A 22,118-nucleotide genomic window follows, 5' to 3' on the forward strand; every position below is an offset into this window, starting at 1 on the left:
TATTATAACTATGTTGCAATACCAACTTTGACCCCCATCCCTGTTTGCTTCCTTCCCTTAGTTAGATATCATTCAAAGGCTACTCATACTTATTGCTAAATTGTTTTCAGAGCAGTTTACTAGTTAAACTTCCCCCAGTGATGTTAAGGGTGCATATCTTACCATACCCATACCAGCTTCAAGAATTCATACTTTAAAAATACACATTGGGGGCTTCCCTGGTGGTGCAGTGGTTAAGGATCCGCCTGCCAATGCAGGGGACATGGGTTCGAGCCCTGGTCCGGGAAGATCCCACATGCTGCGGAGCAACTAAGCCCGTGTGCCACAACTACTGAGCCTGCTCTCTAGAGCCCGCGAGCCACAGCAGCTGTGCCCATGCACCTAGAGCCCATGCTCCACAGCAAGAGAAGCCACCGCAATGAGAAACCCATGCACCGCAACAAAGGGTAGCCCCCGCTCACTGCAACTAGAGAAAGCCCGCATGTAGCAACAAAGATCCAGCTCAGCCAAAAATAAATAAAGAAAGAAAGAAAGAAAGGAAGGAAAGAAAGAAAGACAGACAGACATGTTGGAACTCTGCTCAATATTCTGTAATAACCTAAATGGGAAAAGAATTTGAAAAAGAATAGATAGGTGTATATGTATAACTGAATCACTTTGCTGTACACCTGAAACTAACACAATATTGTTAATCAACTGTACTCCAATATAAAATAAAAATTTCAAAAATCCAACAGGAGAACCAAAAAAACAAAACAAAACATGTATTTGTCATAACCAGTTATACATTCAAGGACCCAAGCGAAAAACCAGCTCTCCTGGTCACTGCGTTGATGTAGCCGCCTGGGCAGATCCTGGGAGCTGGTCTTTCCATGACGTGAAAAGCCATCTCCTGTAGTTGAGGGCTCTACTTTCCCCATCTGCCATTGGGGAAAAGTACCCGCCCTTTGGCTCACTCAAAGATAAGACAATGGTTGCTCTGGGCTAAAATGCTTGCTTTGTGGAATTTTCTCTGCACAAATCCAACACATACCCGAAAGCCCCACATCTTCTCTTTCGATCCTTTCTACTCCTAGGCACACACGCAAAAGTGGAGCCATTCTTGCCTTCCTCCCTTCCCTCCCCCCATCCTTCCTTCCTTCCTTCTGAGATTAGACATTAACTGTTACAGTTTACTTCATACTTAATTTTTGATGCCCGAAAATGAGGGTAAAAGGATTTATTTCCTAGTGTAATATTTGTAATTTGTAATTGGCAGCTCTCTCTCCACAACATAATTCCGTAACTCCATTGTTTGTTTTTCTTTACTAGGCTTACATATTATTTTCACTCTTGACGAGGTGGCCTTCATACAGAATCTTGTTTTTTACATAGAAGCTGCATATAAAGTCGCTGTAAGTGTCAAATCCAGTGTTTTTTTTTTTTTTTTCAGGTGTCCCAGTGTCAAAAAGAATAAAAATCATACAGCTCTTTGAGGGCCAGGCTGTTTGGGGCTGACCAGAAGTTAGCAAGATTAGAGCTATAAGATTACGTCACCTCTGCACACAAAGTGCACATTTCTGTCCAGGAGCTCAGTTGGGGAGCTTTTGTTTTTGGAATGTGCCACATGCTCTGTTTGAATCCATCACGCTTATTTTAAATAAGACTCTAAAATGTCCTGTGGCACGTCCACAGGCCAGCCTGAATCAGGACGAAGGGCAACACCATCAGCACCTCGGCAGGAGCTGCGGTGCCGTGGGGATCACCCCTGGCAGCCCATAGGCAGAGAGGCTGGAGCCAGATGTGTACCCTGGGCCAGGTGTGTGCGGGTGTAAACATGTAGAAACTCAGTTCCTCCAGGCTTTTGTCTGCTACAGAGAGTGGAGCCTGACACACTTCTAGAGAACAGCTAAACTGCAAAGCTGACCATAAGAGCAGTAAGGAAAGGGTAGAGTTTATTTTTTTTTGTTTTAAAAAGCCATTAAAGCAAGGATCAGCAAACTTTTTCTGTAAAGGGCCAGAGAGTAAATGTTTTCAGCTCTGCAGTCTCTGTTGCTGCTACTCAACTCTGCCATTGTACCACAAAAGCAGCCATAGGCAACTCGTGAACTCGTGAACGTGGCTGTGTCCCAAATAGACTTTATTTACAAAAAACAGGTGGCAAACTGTTTTGGTCCCCGGGCCGTAGTTTGCTGACCCCAGGTCTAAGCGGCGATTCTCAGCCAGGGGCAGTCTTCCCCTCCCAGGGGACATTTGGCAATGTCTGGAGACGTTTTTGGCTGTCACTCTGGGGAGAGTGCCACTGGCATCCAGTGGGTAGAGGCCAGCGATTCTGCTGAACATACTACAGTGCACAGGACAGCTCCACACGACAGAGAATGATCAAGCTCCAAATGTCAGTGGTGCCGAGGTTGACCAACCCTGGTCTAAAGAAACTTGGGAAGTCTTTGTGGAAAGGGCGGGACTTTAGTTGGACCTTGGTGGATGAGTAGGGTTTAGGTTGGGAGAAGGGAGGGAGAAGGGTGTGGGAGTAGCAGGAGCAATAACAGAGGCAGGAACAGGCTGTGAGCATGGGAACAGCTTGGGGAAAGGGGGTGCAGAGTGAAGGAGTATTCTTAGGGTGAAAGCTGAGTACTTAAGAATAGTAGAAAGTAAAGTCAGCTTGTGGACGTGCAGGAGGTGGGGCTGGATAATAGAGGTATGGCCATACAGAGAGAGAGATTTGAACGTGATCCACTAGGGAATAAACAGGTCGTCATTTTAGACTCTTATGCTGGAGAGTGAGCTGATCAAAGCAGTTTTTGAGGATGAGTCAGTCACTTGGCTCCAAGGTTGGAGTGAGGATGGGTTGGAGCGGAAAGGCCCAGCTGTGAGGAGTACTGAAGGAAGGGGTCCTGGGGCTCCGCGACAAGGCCTGCTTGGCAGGGAAGAGTCTGAAGTCACTCTCGTGTGTCTAAGTCTAAAATTTCTCATTTTGAAAATGTTCATCTTTCTCTATAATAATAAATGCCCAAATTTTGGCATTCGTCCTGTTCTTCTTGGGTTGCAGTCTTTCAGTAGTGCATATAGCATTATTTCAAAATGGTATCCAGTGCTTGGGTTTCTTCAGTGAAAATATAAACTATAAAAGTTAGGTATGCATGTATCAAGTCCTCTATGTGGATGGGCTGTTCTAAGCCAGTTCCTATTAATTTGTTTCAAAATACCAGGAAAGTTCAGTATCCTGAGCTTCGGTTTTGACTTTGGCTCCTGTTAGTTGCTGAGCATTTTTTTCCCATGAGGTAATGTTAAAAATAGGTATTAAATTATTTTAAATGGTTTGGTTGGCTTCCCCTAGTTATAACCCATTTGTTAAAGTTTCTTTATTCCATCTTACAATTTAATACAAGTTCAAGCGTATTAGATAAGTAAAGGGCAGCCTTCTATTTTAAGATAAAATGTTCTGGTCTCTACAAATCAAGAGTTTCTTACAAATTACTAACTTTAGAAATAAGAAAATTGAGAGTGTCTTTGTATGCATTTTTGTTCCACTTGAGTATTTACTTCCAGAAGTCTACCCAGAGGTCAAATGAACTGAAATCGAGAAAGAACACAGCTCGAATATGTAAAGCCATGAATTTAGTAGCCTTCGAGAAGAGATATTCATGTTTCTTTATGCCTGCAGTGACATGAACGAATCATTTTTCCATAGCATTTTTCATATACCTCTTTTTCCCTTTTTCTCCTGCAGGATTATGGAATGTGGGAACGTGGAGATAAGACCAATCAGGGCATTCCAGAACTGAATGCGAGCTCTGTAGGAATGGCCAAGGTGACAGTCTCCTCCTGTTTGTTCTTCCTTCTGTGCGTCTTTAACTGCTTTGGTTTGGTTCTCGTCGTTAGGGGTTTGGATTTGATCTGATTAGCATATTTTTCAAAAGTCAGCAGCAAGTATGGAATTCAAGTGGCACGTGTACCCCAGCCAACTGAAATTATAGGTAAAAAAAATGTAGGTTTCTTACACCGAAGTCTGCATGCACCTGAAGATAAGTGCATTCCCTCCTTACTATCCATTGTTATCACCCACACATCTAAGCTCTTGCTGTTGTCGAAGAAGCTGGATGTATGATGTCCAGTCTTCTTTTCTGGGTCATAAAGGGGGCTGAAGAATATGACCACTTTGTAAGACAGGGCTCACAAGTTTAAAAGTCTACAGGGTCAGGTCAGGCGAGTAATATAAACAAGTGAAGCCGGCCAGATAGAAAAATATCAGGGGGTATTGAGGGTGCTGCAAACTTTCTCTATAGGTATTCTAATTCAAAATCATTTTAAAAACCTCCTCAGGCCGAACAAAACATGCGTGTACGGGCTTCCCTGGTGGCGCAGTGGTTGAGAGTCCGCCTGCCGATGCAGGGGACGCGGGTTCGTGCCCCGGTCCGGGAAGATCCCACATGCCACGGAGCAGCTGGGCCCGTGAGCCATGGCCGCTGAGCCTGCGCGTCCGGAGCCTGTGCTCCGCAACGGGAGCGGCCACAACAGTGAGAGGCCCGTGTACGGCAAAACAAAACAAAACAAAACGTGTGTAGGGCAGATTCAGCCTGCTGGCCACCAGTTGACATGTCTTGCCCTAGACATTTAGCACGCCTCCTCCCTCCCCTCTTCCTCAAGACTGAAGCATAATTTTAGACAGAGTAAAGACTCCAGAACTAGAATTTTTAAAGCAACAATAAATTCGCTCTTTTAAGGTCAACTGACAGAAAACATACTTAATACTAAAAAAAGTTAACATTCTTAAGCGCCAAATATGCTAATGTTAGAAGTCAACCGCTAAAATAGGTGAAAGAAAAGCCGCCCATAAATTTAGCCCTCCACCCCTTACACACACAAAGCTGTGTTGTTAATGTTTCATTTTTGGGTAGAATAGTAATTTCATTTTGGGAAATGGTTTTCTATTTTCTCTTTCTTGTTCCTGCAGTGAGCAGCAAAACACAGGAAAGCTCTTATCCACTGAAAATAAGGATAGTACACGAGTATAAGACACTTTAGTGGATTTTAAAGATTTGTTTTATCACGTTTGGGAAAACATATATGCTAGATTGCTTAATGAAAAAGGGGTGCCAGATATGGGAGTGTATGTGTACTAGCAAGAAAAAGTAATTCATACCTGTGCTTGTAGGCAGCCCTAGAGGCAATTGACGAACTGGACCTTTTTGGAGCACATGGATGTCGCAAGTCCGTGATCCACGTTCTGCCCGATGAGGTCGAACACTGCCAGGTAATGGCTCAAGGCTCTCACGTTCCAGAGAGTAGGGAAGGAGACTCATGAAGTGGAAGACTTGGGCTCCAGTTCAGATCCTCACCTTCCTAGCTTGATGGTACTTGGCTTCTTTGAGTTTCAGTTCCCTCATCCATAAAATGGGCACACTGGGACCTTCTCCTCCTGCTGCACAAGGTGGTCATAAGGATCAGAGTAAATCAACTTAGTTTGTCAGAGTACTTTGTAAACCAGAAAGTACTATGCAAACATAAGACACAGTGATGATGTTGTATATGGAGTCAGTAACCAAGGCAACCTTGTTTCGTTGGAGGCAAAATCGGTTTTATGTTTTTTGAGCATGTAGGTGGTTTTCTCTCAGGTTTATTTCATGAGGTCCCCAAATTGGATGACTAGCAGGCAGTAGTTCACTTGGGGAGGGAGTGGAAATGGGCAGAATGGATGGTGGAGGAGAGATGATACGGGAGAAATGGCAAATTAGTAAAATCTCCCTGAAATACCGGTCAGAGAAAGGTGTGATTTGATGCAGATTAGGGGACTCCATTTAGCAGACAGTAGGTCACCAGTTGCTGACACATCAGCAAACTCTTATTTAGTGAGGGCTTACTGCTTGCCAGGTACCGTGCTAGGGCTGTGGGAGTGAGATACATAAAACCCTGTAAGCAGACCACTTCCGGTGGGAGTGTGTGTTTCAGGCAGAGAGCCGAGGGAGAGTGACTAGTTAAAGAACTGGGCTTGGGGGTCAGTTGGCTATAGAAAATGAAGCTTTGTTCTGAAGCTGAAGGGCTCCCCCCATATTTAACTCCTTCTAGCTCTTTCCATTTCCCTCCATTATATAGTCCTTAATGGGGAGTCTGCTATTTCTTTGGGTGTGGTTTAATAAAGTCAAGCTGGTATGCATCTTAATAGATGTGTAGTCCCTAGTGGAGATTGCATGAGCTCTGTAGCCAGCTGGACCTGGGTTAGAATCCTAGCTCTGTCGCAGGCTGGCTGCATGCCATTAGGCATGAGTCTCTGTGTCTCAGAGTCCTCACGTGTGAATTGGACATAGTTCTCGAATTCCTTCTTCATATAGAAGATTTAATAAGCTTATGTTTGCAGGGGTCTAGTCCCATGTCTGTACATGTTAGATCTCAGTGTTAGCTCTCTTCCCTTCCCAAACTTGTCTTTATATTTTCACCTTCCTTTAGTTTACAGTACCTAATCCAACCACCTTATAACTGAGGCCATGTTATAGTGCCACTAAGTAACCCATTCTTTCTAGGACTAAACTAATTCTGTTTTGACTAAACCATTTTGCCTGCTCGTGTGGTCTTCTGAATTTGACTCCTTTAAGTAGTTCCTGGGTCACCCAGTCCAACTGGTCACACTCCACAGAAGCCAGACATTTCTCCGGCCTAGTCCCATATGTGTGTTCTTCTCTGTCTCTTATCTTCACAGCCAGGACATGCTAGCCTACTGACAAGGTAGTCCTTAGTCCCTTCCCTGCGTGTCCTAAAGGCCCAGCGAAGTCAACAGAAGGCACGAAAGGAAGGGAGACAAACAGTTCTCAGCACGGGCTCCAGGCATACTACTGCTCTCCCCAGCCGCCTTTTCTCCTGCAAGGAGCAGGAAGCATTGGCTGGGTAGGCGAGGTCGCCCAGCAGGGGCCATGTTGGTAGGAAAAAGCTCTACTCAAAATTGGCAAACTCATTCAAATGTTCCCTTGGGGTAAAGTCGTCGTTTCTAGATACTGTATGTAACTATTAGTGCTTCCAAGGTTAAAGCCACCTGTTTGTTTTTCGTTCAGTCTATTCTGTTCTCCATGCTGCCAAGAGCATCGACATCTAAAGAGATTGATGCTGGGCTTCTTTCCATTATTTCTTTCCCGGCCTTTGCAGTGGAAGATGTGAACCTTGTGAATGTGACCAAAAATGAAATTATTTCCAAGCTCCAGGTAAGCATTGGTCACACTGGTGCCCTTCTGCCCTGTGTTAAGTGCCCCTTTCAGACAGTGACGTGGAGCAGCTCACCCAGGCCTTTGTTCTCCATGAGGTCAATCGCTCAGTATCTAAGTCGACTCACGATTGAGGTTTCCAAAGCTGAGTCTGGATAAGTCTTGGAGTGATCAATGCCTTGGTTCTCTTTCTGAGTAGCACAGCTTCAGTTCAAGCTGGCACCTTTAAACCGCAATTCATATCACTCCCGTACTTCTAAGGCAGAGCTTCTTAACCCTTTAGAGATCCTAGAGAGTCTCTTAAGAATCTCTTGAAAGGTAAAGTCCCCGCCAGAAAAAAATGTACGTGTCCCAATATCCTGAAACTTTACGCACAATTCCTGGGGACTTGGAGATCCCAAAGTTAAATTGAGGTTAAAAAAAATCCCCGCTCCGAGGTGAAATGCAGCAACTATGACACATTACACCAAACTGAGAAGGTTATTCAGTCCTCCAGCCAACTGAAGTTATCGGTAAAATGATTGAAGAATGTAAGTTTCCTAAACTGAAACCTGCATGTTGATGATCCTACTTAGATTCGGTGAAAAATGCTTTTAGCCTTTGGAAACAAAGGGGTAAAGGGTCTCCAACCATATCCCCAAAAGAAGGCACTGTCTCAGTTAGGGGCCAGTGGAGAAAACAGAACCTCTTTAGTTTGTGGGAGTAGGCAGGGAATTAATGTAGGCAATGAAGTGTTTCAAGGGGAGCAGTTCAAGACCGGGCCTCCCAGGACGCCCCGAACACTACAGGGCTGGCAACTAGGAGCGTGCCTGCCTCCATGGCCAGTGCTAGAGCGGCCCCACGTACTTAAGAAATTGGGCAATGGACACCCCAAACTGCGATCCAGGGATTAGGGAGGCAGATTCAGAGAGCACTGCCACTGTCCTTCTTTCCTGACCCCCAAGAAGCTGGAGAGGAACACTGGAGCCTGCAGCAGGAAAACCAGCAGCGATGGCCCTAAGCCACAGGAAGCCCCTCCACCTCCCTCACCTACTTCTCGCCAGGTGCAGGCTTCTTTGCATCCAGAGCCTAACTACGAGGAGTCTGGAATGTCCTGTGGCTTTCCAGTCTTTCCAGTAGAAGCAGTCCAATCAATCCACGTATCTGCGTTGGTGGCTTCTCCAAGCAGTAAGGGCCCCTTTGCATCTTTGCACAGTACAGCAAATCAGAATGAAAGGATGGTCATTCAGTGAACTATCGGTAATTAATCTCTCAGCCCTGACTGCCACTCTAATGGAAGGTTTTGGCATTCCCTTCCAAGCACTGATCAAACCTGAATTTACTTTGCTTATTACTTAAAAATAAGTTTTTGTACTGATAGCAAAGAGCATTTGGTACCCATTTTGTTACTAAAAGATTCATGGGAAAGGGGGTGAAGGGCTGACTTGAATCAAAGAGGCAAAGAAATTCTTCTGTTTCATCAAATGCATCTTTTTTCTTTATCTTCTTAGGGACGTTATGGATGCTGTCGCTTCCTTCGAGATGGTTATAAAACCCCAAGAGAGGTTGTATTTAAAGATTGTTTCTTCTGATTCCTTAACTGCTTCATATCTAAGTTGCCACTGTGGTGTTCTCCCTCTGTTGATTATAAAACTTACATGTTGGAATATACAACTTACATGTTGGAATATTGGAGGGAAGTCAATTTTGGAGTCAGCAAGCTGGAGTTAGGCAATAGAATAGTAAGATCATCTGGAGGACAGCAAGCTGGTGGTTTAAAACCTGCTTTTAGACAAGGACAAATAGTTCTGTGGCTCACACGTTTTTTTAAAAGGCTACCTGTGGCCTCCTTGGGTTCGTTTGCCATAGTGACTGATATAATGATATCAATAAAACAGATAGTCTGCCCAGCACTGTGAGAGGCAAACTGCTATTTATTTGTTATAGAGATATAGTAAGCTTAAAATAATAAACTACCCAGGACTGTTGTGTACATTTGATTTACTTTTCTGAAATTTTACCATGGAAAACTGCCAAAAATAGCATCTCCCCATTATAGCGGAATCCTAATCATGCCAGCGTCAAAGCTGCATTGAATCAGAAAGCAAGGGACACCCAGTGAGGTACAATGGTATTATGTATGTAATCTGACATTACCTTTTAGAGGGTTTACCTGTTTGGTTCCAGGACCCCAACCGATTGCATTATGACCCTGCTGAACTCAAGCTCTTTGAAAACATTGAATGTGAATGGCCTGTGTTCTGGACTTATTTCATAATCGATGGGGTCTTCAACGGTGATGCTGTTCAGGTGAGAAAATGCTGGGTGTTGTGTTGGTAATCAGCATTTTCATTCCACTGGTGTGCTGATTATTATTAGAACATAGGGTTATGCAGGAATTCAGGGCACTGTGGCAGTTATCTGTCACTGCTTAACAAACTTTCCCAAAACTTAGTGAATTAAAACAACAACTATTTTGTTTGCTTATTATTCTGCAATTTGGGCAAGGCTCAGCAGGGACAGGTTTTCTCTGCTTCACCTAGTGTCACTTGGGATGGTTCAGGGGGTGCTGGAGGATCTACATCCGAGATGGCCTCCCTCACATGGTTGGCAGCTTGTTGGCCCAGACCTTAGTTCTCCACGTAGCTAGCTTGAGCTTCTTACAGTATTGCAGTCTCTGGACAGTTAAGCTTTTTACATGGTGGTCATCTTCTCCCAGAATGTGAAAGCAGAAGCTGCCAAGCTTTCTTAAGGTTTAGGCCTGAAACTGGCAAAGTGTCACGTCTGTTGCATTCTGTTGTTTAAGGGCTATTGTTGCCAAACCAGGTTTGTTTTGCCAGAGTGCAACAAGCAAGCCAAAACGCTGAGATGCCGAGGTTTGCAGCAAAAAGAGGGTTTATGCGCAAGGCAGCCATGCAAGGAGAAAGTCTCAGGTCTACCTGAGCGAAGGCAAGGGGCTCAGGGTATTTATGGGATAAAGAATAAAGCAGCAGGGCGGTCTGAGGCTGGGGAAAGGTGATTGGAAAAAGGTGCAGTAATTGTCATTCTGCCCAAGTGTAACTAGGCTACAGGGCTCTGCTTGTTCCAAAATGGAGGTGCTTAGCATGCTCTGAGGGTGGAGTTTTCAGCCCTCTGATGCCATAAGGTCAGCGGACACTTGGGCATGCCCAATTGGAGGGTCAGTGGTCCTAACCAGTCTTAACCAGCTCAGTTGGAACCAGACACAGCTGACTCCAAGTTCCTAGACAACAACTCAGGCAAACATCTTATTATTGAGGCTAAGTGCTGCTTGGAGGACTTGCAAGTCTTAAAAGGACTTTGATTAGTGAAGGCAGGTTACAGGTAAAATGGATTTGACTAATGATTACCCTTGGTTCCAGTCCCCCCTATCTTTTGATCATTCCTCCATCTTAAGGGAAGAAGGGCGATTACCACTCTGGATACTTCCTGCCCATAAGGGGCATAGACCCAACTAGGGCTTGTGGAATGGAACTGTTCAGCACTCATTTGAAAATATTCGCTTGTTCCCAGTTTCAAGTTAACATTTTGATCCCAATAAGCAAATACCACCTATGTGCCAGCTGTCAAGGCATTCATAGGCCCAAGATTGGTAAACCATAGACAAAGATGTAGCCTGAGGGGGCACATAGAATGCCAGACATTGTTAAAACTTAGGCTCTTATTTTTAGGAATTTTATATAGGATAAGCCAGGGATCAAGTGTCTTACCTTTTTCCATATTGGAGTGTCTTGATCATTATCAGTTTGGCTGAAACAATTAGATATTAAATATGGAAGGGACACAGGCTGGGAAAAGTAAGTATGGTTTCTATAATACCCTGGCCATGTAGAACCTTGACAAGGGTAGATGCCAGGGTCATTTTTTTTTTTTTTTTTTTAACTGAGGACACAAGGAGAGGACCAAATTTCGGCTTAGGATAAAACAGGTGACAGGAAATTCTCTGTTGATTAGCCTAACCCAATATGTTACATCTGAGGGCCTTTTATCGTAAGTCATCCAAGGGGAGGGCACTACATAAAGGCTGGAGGACTAGGAGGCGGGGTTCGTCGGGGGCCACCAAACAGTCTTCCACAGACAGGTTTTGTTGTTGCTGCTGTTCTTTTCAGACCAGCCGTGGTTTTGCCGTCTTTAAGGGTACTCTTAGCTAATGTCTTAATTAATGTATCAGCCTCCTAACTGGTCTCCCAGCCTCGCTTCCTGCTGTTTCTCCACACCATCGCCAGAGTGATCTTATTAAGAAAGAGATTATGCTACTGCTTTGCTTAAAAGCTCTGAATGGCTTCCTGACTGCTTTGGGGATGAGGTACAAGCTCTTCACACGTTTTGTAGGATCCTGTAAGATCAGACCCTCGTTTTCACCAGCGTACCCCCAATTTCTTGTTACTTATTTCCTTTCTTGAGTTCTGTAATCCAAGCACATGGAAACTTCTTCAGTCCTTTGGGCGGGCCATGCTGTCTCTCCCCTTCTCTCCCAGGATATGCTTTCAACCCCCAACTTCCCTTCCCTCCTTCACGTGATTCGTTTTAAGTGTCTCTTCTTTCAGAAAGCCTAAAAGCTGGGTCAGGTGCCCCTTTTATATGCCCCACGGTTCTTATAACAGCTTGGCACCTGTAACTGTATTTCGCACTTAGTTGTCAAAGGACCTTGGTAGAGGTGGTCTCTATCCAGTTCACTGGTGTATGCCCCATGCCTAGTACGTAGTAAGTACTCAGTGAATATTTGTTAATGCAGCATTCATTTGTTCGAGACGGATTTCTTCAGCATTTGCTGCCGTGCATACTTTGGTGAGCAGAACAGACCTGTCCTCATGAAGTTTACGGGGCTGACAAACTCAAACACTTTGCTGTTTTTTTAATCTGTTCAGATCACATGTTCTGGGGTAGGATATGCAATCTAAGATTCGTTTTAGTTTTGAAAGCTGCCTCTATTGAGGAATGCAGAGGTGTTTCAGAAGCGGCAGTAAACTTCAAATATTAATGTTCCCTCTTTGTTGATTCTCTTATGCTTTAGTGATTATCTCGGTTCTTACGTTTTCTATCTTTTTATCCCAAGACTGAAAGACCTCAAAAAGATTGAGTTGGAATTTCAATTATGAACAAGCTTGACAATTATCAGAAACAACAACAACAACAAAAAAGCTAAGGAGACAGAAAAGCCTGTTTAGTACCTTATTTTGTAGGTCTCACAGAATTCACTTCTCTTAGCCCCCTGTGCCGTCTCTTCCGCTTGCCGCCCAGTCACATTTAAAAGTGATGCACCCTGTCGTGCTTTGCTGTCCATAAATTTCAACCGAAAAGAAAATGAGATCTGGAAGGCATTGGACTGGGCTCTCCAAAGATGAAATGTGTCAAATAGCTGGGTGGCTGTTAAGGGCTTTTGTCTCTCCATTTCCCTTTTAATGTATAGGGTTTTATCGCTGCCTTTTTAATTTAATAGAAATGTTTGCATCAACAGCTTTTACTGAGTAGCACATCCTAAAAATTGGGGTGCATGGATCATAGTACCTACACTTCCTTTTCTTCACATCTTATTCGTTCAGCAAATATTTCGTGAGCAATAAATGTTTGAACCAGGGCTTCTTCAGTGGAAAACTACCAACAGGTGGAAATGGATGCACTGCTTAAGATCTGGCCTCCGCTCCATAAAGCTTATAGTCTAGCTGGTGAGACAAAATTTAAATACGTGAGAAGTTAAGAGTGAAGTATTTAAATCACGAATTAAAGACAGTCGCATTTAGCTCCTCCTAACATTTGCTGTCAGCAAGAGTCCAGGTTCCTCCTGCAGTCCTTGAGCTGAAGGTATTTGTGCATTTCTTAGCCTTGTGTCCTACTTCTGATCTGTTTGTTGCCAAGAGAGCTGTTTTTCTGTGTTGCACTGCTGTTTCCTACCGTGGGGGATGGGGCTATTTTCCAGGTCCAAGAATACCGAGAGGCCCTGGAGGGAATCTTAATCAGAGGCAAGAACGGGATCCACCTGGTGCCTGAACTCTACGCCGTCCCGCCTAACAAGGTAACCAGGTGCTGCTTATCTAATACAAAGTGAGATGGTGCTTGGCCTTTGGTATTTTTCATTCCCCCTTCAGACCTAACACTTTTTCTCCAGGAGAAGTGGTTTCTAAAGCCTTCAGTAGTGTTCCTGTTTATCACAGGAGTTACGGCTTTGGAACCATGCTTGACCTGGCTGGTGCCCAAGGGAGGCGTTAGTTGAGGACCTTCAGAGGATACCTGTCTTTCTCCGAGCCCAAGGCCACTCAGGCCCTAAAAAGCACAAAACACTGTTAGGCGCCATGTTCTCACACATTTCCACGGAAGAAGAAACCAGACAGAATCTCCCTGGGAGAGGGGGAGAGATGTATAGGCATACCTCGCTTTACTGCAACTTCGCAGATAACTGCGTTTTTTTTTTAAAACAAATTTTAGTTTGTGGCAACCCTTAATTGAGTTCTTCCAATAGCATTTGCTCACTTCGTGTCTCTGTCACGTTTTCGTAATTCTTACAACATTTCAAACCTTTTCATTATTACTATATTTGTTATGGTGACGTGTGATCAGTAATCTTTAATGTTACTACTGAACTTGAAGGTTCAGATGATGGTTAGTATTTTTTAGCAATAAAATATGTTTAAATTAAGATATGTACATTTCTTTTAGACATAATGCTATTTCACACTTAATAGATTACAGTATAGTGTGAACATAACTTTTATATGCAATGGGAAACCAAAAAATTTGTGTGACTCCCTTTATATTCATTTTATTGCAGTGGTCTGGAACCGAGGTCTGCCTGTATAGGGTAGCTGAGAATCCCTTCTTCTTTTTTTTTTTTTTTTTTTTGTGGTACGCGGGCCTCTCACTGTTGTGGCCTCTCCCGTTGCGGAGCACAGGCTCCGGATGCACAGGCTCAGCGGCCATGGCTCACAGGCCCAGCCGCTCCGCGGCATATGGGATCCTCCCAGACCGGGGCACGAACCCGTATCCCCTGCATCGGCAGGCGGACTCTCAACCACTGCGCCACCAGGGAGGCCCCAAGAGAATCCCTTCTTTTGAGTCAAGCATTTCCTGAGCTACAGCTTGAGTAATCACTTAGAAGCCATTCTATATCCTGAAAAGGGAAACTGGCCAGTTCCAAGAAGATGCCCAAAGATAGTTTTGTTCTATCCACTTTCCTAGCTTGGGTCATGATGGACCTATATATCTTAATGGGGAGATTTCCCCATACATATCTCATGTTTAGCAGAAAAGAATTCTCAATTCAAGGCTATTTCTCTTTTGAATGTTCCTGTCGCTTCAAAGCTTCATTATTGCATTTTCGGGAGGAGGAGATTTCAGAGAGCAGTGTCCTTCCCCTGGGTGACAGGGCCTGCGCCAGAGCGTGACGCTGCTGTCACACAGCGCCTTGGGCCTACGAGTTTGTGGTTGAGTCAGGCCCACAAGCACATGGTCATGGGACTGGCAAAGGCCTTTGAAATTTTCTGCCTCAGCTCAAAGAGGCGGAGCTCAGACAGCACTGGGCTCTGCCTGGAACCAGACCCCAGGTTCAGGGCCTCCTCACAACCCCACGCTGCCTCCTAATGGGTGGTGCATTTACAGGGGATGGAGAGTCCCTCACCGTACAGATCACGCCATGGAGCCTGCAGGGGCTGTTTTCTTCCTAACTGTTAGAAACCTAGGTTTCCTGCAAACGTATTCATTTTACCATGTGTGATGTGTATGTGTTGGTAGGGGGGGGCCTGACAGTGGGGGCTGGGTAGTTACTTCCTAGCAACTGCGTGTGCAGGTTGCCCCTTTTCCAGTATTGAGGCACTTGACAAAACAAAGTTAGTAATGGGACGTAATTTGGAACCTGGAAGCATAGCAAGGGAAAATAAATAGCTTCAGGGGTATTTATTTTATGATAGAGAATAACCATCTATCCATGTTCTACTAAAAGGCACATTTCCTGATTGTAGTAACTGCTAGGTGTTATAAGCTCTCCTTTTCTTTCTGGTGAACAGTTCTGGCTACATGTTGTAAAGGGTTACTCTGCAACTTTTCTGATCTCTACACTGACCTTTGGGCTTGTACTTGTCATTTCAGTATCCTCCTTTATCCAGTGTGTTTATACATCAGCTAGGCACCAATTTTGAACGTTCTTTTATTTTGAGCACAGTTTGTGCTGGTTCCGGATGACAGCTGGGAAAGTTCACCCATCACATCAGTACCATGTAGAGACGACCACAGACAGGGCTACCCCGACCCATATGACACCTTTGTGCAAATTAGAAAAAGAGCCTCACCCTTGGAGTGGCCACAGCCTTGGGCCAAGGCGCCATCCAGCCTGACTTTCAGCGTCACTCACTTCCTCAGCTGGACAGGCTTCTGCGAGGCGCCACCACCCACGGGGCCTCCACCGGACAGCTCAAGACTAACGCAAGCGTACCCAGCAGACTTGCTTGGAGCAGCTGCTCCGGGCTGGGCAGCAGGCTAGGTACTGCGGCACAGAGGGGTCACGACACCGGCTCTGCCTCTGCAAACTTGCAGGCTAGGGGGGTCGGAGGAGCGAATCCATGGGATGGAGGGCAGACAGAGGACTGCCGGCAGCAAAGGCTTGGTACGTTAGAGGACCTGCAAGCAGATTGGAAGGACTGAGGTGGAGATGGGGAGACATACCTCCACGGGGAGGCAGGAGCCAGCAGTGGGTGGGAGGAGGGCAGATACCTTGTCTACCTTCTGTTCTCTGCATCGACTATTTCCCATTCCAGATCTGTGTAATCTTTCTTAACAGTACTTACATTTCAAAAAGTTTTCATGTACAATCTGACTGTAAAAGTAACTCTGCATACTGCAAAACATACAAGATTCTATAGAAAGAAAATATTTCTCCCGAATCTTACTTCCCAAATAGAACCAAAATGATGCTTTGGAGAATCTCCCTCCACGTATTATCCTGTTTGATTATTTGATTACTGGTAACATTTAATTCTGTTTCGTTTATGAGCTTAAGTTTTTCTTAGTTTACTAACAGAAAAATTTTTTAAATTTACTGCATATATTAGCAACATCACTGATTAATTCACAAGCAGAGAATGACTCACCTCATGATGTGATTTTCCCCTTTGGAGAAAGATGTGTTTCCTATTTCCTTCAATTGGCTTATGTTTTCTGGAGAAGGAAGTGGTCACTAACATTACCCCCAACCAACAAACGTTGTAATGACCCCAAACCCAAAGGTCAGCATGGAGTTTACAACAGAGAAAATTGTAGACTAACTTTTACAACACGTAGCCAGCACTGTCCATCAGAAAGAGAACTGTAGCTTATTTTGATGAGTCAAAAGCCCCCAATGGATTCAGCTTTTTGAGTCCCTGATGGAAAATTAGTGATCTAACAGTACAATTGTTTTTCCTCAGTAAATAGCGCCACCTTCTGGTAATTTTCTTGCATCTGCACACTGAGTTTATGAACCCCTGAGGAGAGCAAGATAGAAACCTGACTCAGCGTCTAGAACTACACTGCTATTGGCTGATGTTTTAGATCATTGTACCCATAATGCAGCCAAGTATAAGTATGAGTCGTGACATTTCTTGTTGCCCAGAGCTGTGCTCAAAGACAGCAGGCCCAGCTTCCAGTGCCTAGCTCTCTGCCTTTTGCCATCAGTGTGCTTGCGGGAAGAGCACTGGCTGGAACCAGGCCTGGGTTCGAGTTCCACCTCTGCTGCTTTTAGCCACGTGGCTCCCCGCGCAAGGGCCTCAACCTCCATGGCCTCCTTATCCCAGCTCTCGCATAGAATTGGTTTGGAGGATCAAAAGAGTGGCATTTTGTAAATCCTCTGTGCGCTCCCCATGTAGTGACGCTGGCCATTTTCTCCTCTGACATTCTCACTCTGGGTTTTCCTCTCTTTGCCAGGTAGATGACGAGTATAAGAATCCTCACACGGTGGACAGAGTTCCTCTGGGGAAGGTGCCCCATCTGTGGGGTCAGTCCTTGTACATCCTCAGCTCCCTGTTGGCAGAGGTAAGCGACTTGGGGGCTTCACAGACTGGAAACCATCTGATTGGAAGTACAGGGGACCCTGGAAGAACACAGGGGCTCTCTGCTCAGTGTGGCTATGAATATCTTTGGCATCTTTTTTTTTTTAAGATTTTTTTTTTGATGTGGACCATTTTTAAAGTCTTTATTGAATTTGTTACAATATTGCTTCTGTTTTTTGGGTTGTTTTTTTTTTTTTTTTTTTTTTTTGCGGTATGCGGGCCTCTCACTGCTGTGGCCTCTCCCGTTGCGGAGCACAGGCTCCAGACGCGCAGGCTCAGCGGCCATGGCTCACGGGCCCAGCCGCTCCGCGGCATGTGGGATCTTCCCGGACCAGGGCACGAACCCACGTCCCCTGCATCGGCAGGCGGACTCTCAACAACTGTGCCACCAGGGAAGCCCTGGGTTTTTTTTTTATGTTTTGGTTTTTTGGCTGCAAGGCATGTGGGATCTTAGCTCCCCGACCAGGGATGGAACCCACACCCCGTGCACTGGAAGGTGAAGTCCCAACCACTGGACCGCCAGGGAAGTCACCCGTCTTTAGCATCTTCATGGCTTTCAAGTCAACTGATTGGGGTTGACTCTGAGGCTTGAGACCTAGGCTTGTGTCTGTATTTATAGCAAACCGTTTTGGGCTTAGCTGCAAGCCAAGCACTCTCTGTCCCTCCCCCAGCGCCCCTTCCCACCAGCATTCCTGGTCTGTGGCTAGAACCTGGTTGAGTTGATGGTCGGTAGGAGGGCCGGAAGCTTCTCAGCCAGGATCAGCACATGTATGAAAGATGCAGGGTTTGGGGAACTACTACACACGGTCTTAGGTGCAGGAAGCAGGAGGACTCTGACGCTCCAGTGCTCTCTGCAGGAAAAGGCAGCAGGCTGGTTCTTCTGTAGTGGATTTTGTGTCGGCTGCTCCCTCAGCCAGTAACACCGCCACACGGAAGGTCTCCTGCCTCTGACTCATTCCTTCTTGTTAAGCATTTTCTTGCCCCCAGGTTTAAGTTTTTAAAATACAAATGCTTTTGTGCCAGCTAAAAATGAATGCCTCCCCAGTCCTAAGTGTGAGTGATTTTTATCAGATGGCTCATCTTTCCTGGGAGGATCCTGCCCAGCTGAGTGCTTTGGGCCCCTGGGGAGGGGTGTGGGGGTGTGGGGGGCGGGGGAGCCAGGGGAGCAATGGGTTGGATGTCACTGGAGTTCCTGGTGGGTGAAAGAAGACCCAAGTGAAGCTATCACAGTGTAAGTGGCCCTTAGGTGCTGAGATGGAGTAGTTGCTTCATGGATATGATCATCTCTGCAGTTTCATGGACATGTTCTTGGGGGTGGAGACTGTGTCTTATACTTTTATCTTTATGAGTAGGGAAGCACATATATCTCCTTTGGAAAACCAACCCTGCCTCTGACTAGCTCTTTAACCTCGGGCAAGTCTCTTAATCTCCCTGGGCCTCGGTTTCCTCATCTTTATTATTATTTTTTTTAATGTTGTACAGCTTTATTTAAATATAGATTTTTTTTTCACGTTTCCTCATCTTTAAAGTAAAGAGGTTGGGCTTTATTATCTCTGCAATATGGTGCAGCTCTGATTTCTGTATCAGTGACATGGGAAACAAACTTGCTTCTGTTTCCTCCTCTCAATGTAAAGGCCCTCATCTAGGCCCAGCATTAGGTCCAACTTCTCCTCAGAACTCCCAGAACACCTTGATCCCTTCTCTTAAGGTTCCCATCACTTATAGAAAATATGAGGAGATCCACATTCAAAGAGCACTCTGCCAGCAGCGAGGGGGGAGTTTTGTGTTTCAGGACAGTCACCTCTGGGCCAAGGGACATTGCCTCGGTTTCCCCACCTGTAAGATGTGCGAATGGTAGTGCCTTCCTGTTAGGAGGCCTGTGTGACAGTGCATGAACAGGGCTCAGCACAGTACCTGGCGCGGGGTAAGGGCTCAGGAAGCGTGAGTTACCCTTGTTCTTTTCACTCACACAAGTTTGGTGTCTCTGACTGGCCCTGGAGAGCTGGGTGCCAAAAACGCAGTACATTTATCAGTGCCATCTAAATGGTATACTGTAGTTCAGAGAAAATAAGCAATTGCCTTGAAAAATTATAAAGGAATAAAACACTGAAGATTTTGAGCCCCCAAATATTTTATTTTCAAACTTAGGTTTAAGGTGAAATTTCAGTTAATCAGTATTTCATAGTGTTAATGCTCCTCTTTTCCTAGGGATTCCTTGCCACTGGTGAAATTGATCCCTTAAATAGAAGATTTTCCACTTCCGTCAAACCTGATGTCGTAGTACAAGGTTTGTGAGCATACTTACTATTCATATTTAACTTTGTAAACCCAATGTTATTTTTACAGCGAAGTGTTCCTATGTAATTTTTAACCTGCACATGTATAGACTGTAGCGTATGTTACTTCTGTGAAATATGTGCTGCAACTCAGCTGCTCCCGGTCACAAAGTTACTTTCTACAAAGCAATCGTTTCTTGAATCTAAACCTTGATTTCAACTGGGGCACAAGTGATTCATTGAGCATCCTTTTTCATAACTGCTATTCTTTAAAAAGTAGAACATGGCCTTGTTGAAAACTCAAAACCCAAATGAGGGTTCACTCGTTCCTCCCTTGGAGGTCTAACTTCTTTCCAGAGCTGCAGGCCCATGTTTTCACCTCCCTCCACCCACCTCCCCTCCTCTCCAGCCGGCACCTCTTCCGCAGAAGTGCAAGGCCAGCCTGGGCTACTGCTGCGGCACTGCCTCTGACTAGCCATGTGACTTCACCTCTGGGCTCTCATGATCGGTGCTCTCTCACAGGGTGGTCTTGAGAGGAATTGAGATCCACAGGGAAAGCCCTCAGTGCAGGGCCAGGCCTAGAATGCTCCCTGCTGGCCGATTCCTCTCCCTACTTCCCCTCCTAGGAAGGACTCCCCAGGAGCTCACAAACCTCATAGAGTGACTTATATACCAGCTAGTATCATGGCGTGTCGTGACTACGCCTTGTGTCCTCTAGAGGACACTGTACATTTCTTAAGGACAAGGGCCTTATCATTTTTGTAGCTTCTATGTTGATTGATACACATGCACTCAATACATTAAAAACAATTATTGAGCAAATGAAGGGCAACCCTCTCTGTGGCCACGGACGCATTTGGCTGCGGCTGTCCGTGATACAGCAGAGGTCGTGCAGGTCATCGCCCCGTCGATACTGTGCCCCTGGCCCACCGAGAGACGCACCCAACCATCACAACATTCCGATCAGGTAGAAAGTGTGACGATCATGATTATCTTCCCCCTCTTACACATGAGGCTGAGGGGTTAACTTACTCAGGGACCCACGGCTGACAGCTGGAGGTGCAAACCCAGCTCTGACATCCAGGTGGCGTGATCCAGCCTGACCCCACAGTCTCTGCCCGTCACCAGAGCACATGCTGCTAAGTGATCCCTTAAGTCCACAAGGCCGCTCTTCCCATTGCAGGCTGGGGTGCGTTGATGGATCCTGAGCACCATTTTTTTTTTTTTTTAATGAAATAGAAGAAAACAGAGTAGAAAATATCAGAGGCTGTGGTCTGGAGGAAGGAGAAGTACACTTTCAGAAACTTCTCTGCGTGCAGCTCTCTCAGATCACCAGGCTCACAGGTCTTGGTCAAGCCACTCCTCTGAAAGAGTCACTTCTACAGAGTGACCGCCTTGTAGCTCTGATACGTGGAGATCTCTGCCCGGTGTTGTAAGCTTCCAAAGAGACAGATGTTAAGGGAAGCTGCTCGCCCAGTCCTGCATGGCTGATGTTCCCATGCTGGGGCCTGGGGGGTTAGCTTCCAGTCCCTGCTCAGCTACAGCTGGCCAGTCGAGCAGCAAGGCTTCCCCTCAGGGCCTTGCTGTGAAGCTCAGATGAGATAATGAATATTATAATACTTTGAAAAAGCATCATGTGCTATGTAAATATAAGGAGGTGACATTCAGGTCTCAGTGGCATTTATATGTATCATACGTTCAGGTGCCACCAGCCTGAGGGTACAGTGGTTGGGCTCAGAGAGCTACCTTAACAGTAACCAAGTCTTTCCTCTGGCCTGAGCACCGCCCCGAGCCCCTCCAGTTCCTGGCAGGCTCAGCTGCAGGTGGACATAGCACCGGCCACTCTCTCTGTGGCCAGAACTCCCTTTCTCCAGTTCCCTCCCCAGGAGTCCTTCCTTTTCCCAAAGCACTGTCCCTTCTCTTAAAAGCCAGCAGTACTGGTACAGCAGGTATGGGGGGGTCTGAGCCCGCTTCTGGCCCCCACGTCCCAGGCATCCCAGAGCCCTGCCTGCTAGAGAGCCAGATGCCCAGCCTCACTGGAGATGGGGCCCAGGCCGGCCCACTGGGTGCGTGGCCCAGCTCTGGGGTGGCTCTTCCCTACTGGCGGGGGCCGCTGTGCTGTGCTTCCCAGTGGGCCAGGCTGCCCCACTACCACCAGCCCACTGGTAGGCCCACTTTTCCTTCTCTCCAGAGCATAAAACCTCCTCCCCCCTCCCCCTCCCTCCCCCGCGGTCAGAGCATCCCCTGCTGCACACACCACTATATTGCTCTTCTGTCTTTGAGAGCAGAGGCACAGACTTCTTCTGGTATCCCCTTTGCAAAGCTGTTTCCACTCCTGACCCCATGTGAAAAGAACATAAGACAGGTTTCGAATAAATGCAGACCCACAGGGAGGCAAGACATCATTTGAGATGGGTAATTCAGCTTGTGACCTGTTGAAGACCATTTCTAGAAGTCCCAGACTGTCTTGCACACTGAGGGCACTTGATAAATATGCACTGTCGATGTTGAGGGGAGGCAAGGCCAGAGAGAACCAGAAAGAGTGACAGGACAAGCGCTCTCCCTTTCAAAGCCACCCAGCGCGTGGAGAGCGTGCTGTCACAGGCCGGAGAGGAGAGGACACAGCAGCGCGCATCCGTGTGAGGGGACGAGGGCCGCCGTCT

At 46.0% G+C, this 22,118-nt stretch overlaps 1 protein-coding gene across 6 annotated transcripts in view; it reads left to right on the forward strand.

Annotated features, from left to right (window-relative positions):
• PHKA2 (phosphorylase kinase regulatory subunit alpha 2) overlaps positions 1-22,118 on the forward strand; it is an 82,605-nt gene that overhangs the window by 35,222 nt on the left and 25,265 nt on the right. For all 6 annotated transcript variants that reach the window (XM_060086579.1, XM_060086582.1, XM_060086580.1 and 3 more), the window contains exons 5-13: positions 1,312-1,394; positions 3,710-3,790; positions 5,135-5,233; positions 7,023-7,169; positions 8,660-8,713; positions 9,336-9,458; positions 13,084-13,179; positions 17,055-17,162; positions 19,388-19,466. In XM_060086579.1, coding sequence (XP_059942562.1) covers positions 1,312-1,394; positions 3,710-3,790; positions 5,135-5,233; positions 7,023-7,169; positions 8,660-8,713; positions 9,336-9,458; positions 13,084-13,179; positions 17,055-17,162; positions 19,388-19,466 — 870 coding nt within the window. The remainder of the gene's footprint in view (positions 1-1,311; positions 1,395-3,709; positions 3,791-5,134; positions 5,234-7,022; positions 7,170-8,659; positions 8,714-9,335; positions 9,459-13,083; positions 13,180-17,054; positions 17,163-19,387; positions 19,467-22,118) is intronic.

Source organism: Mesoplodon densirostris, chromosome X, assembly GCF_025265405.1.
Source record: "Mesoplodon densirostris isolate mMesDen1 chromosome X, mMesDen1 primary haplotype, whole genome shotgun sequence".
NCBI classification, from domain to species: domain Eukaryota; kingdom Metazoa; phylum Chordata; class Mammalia; order Artiodactyla; family Ziphiidae; genus Mesoplodon; species Mesoplodon densirostris.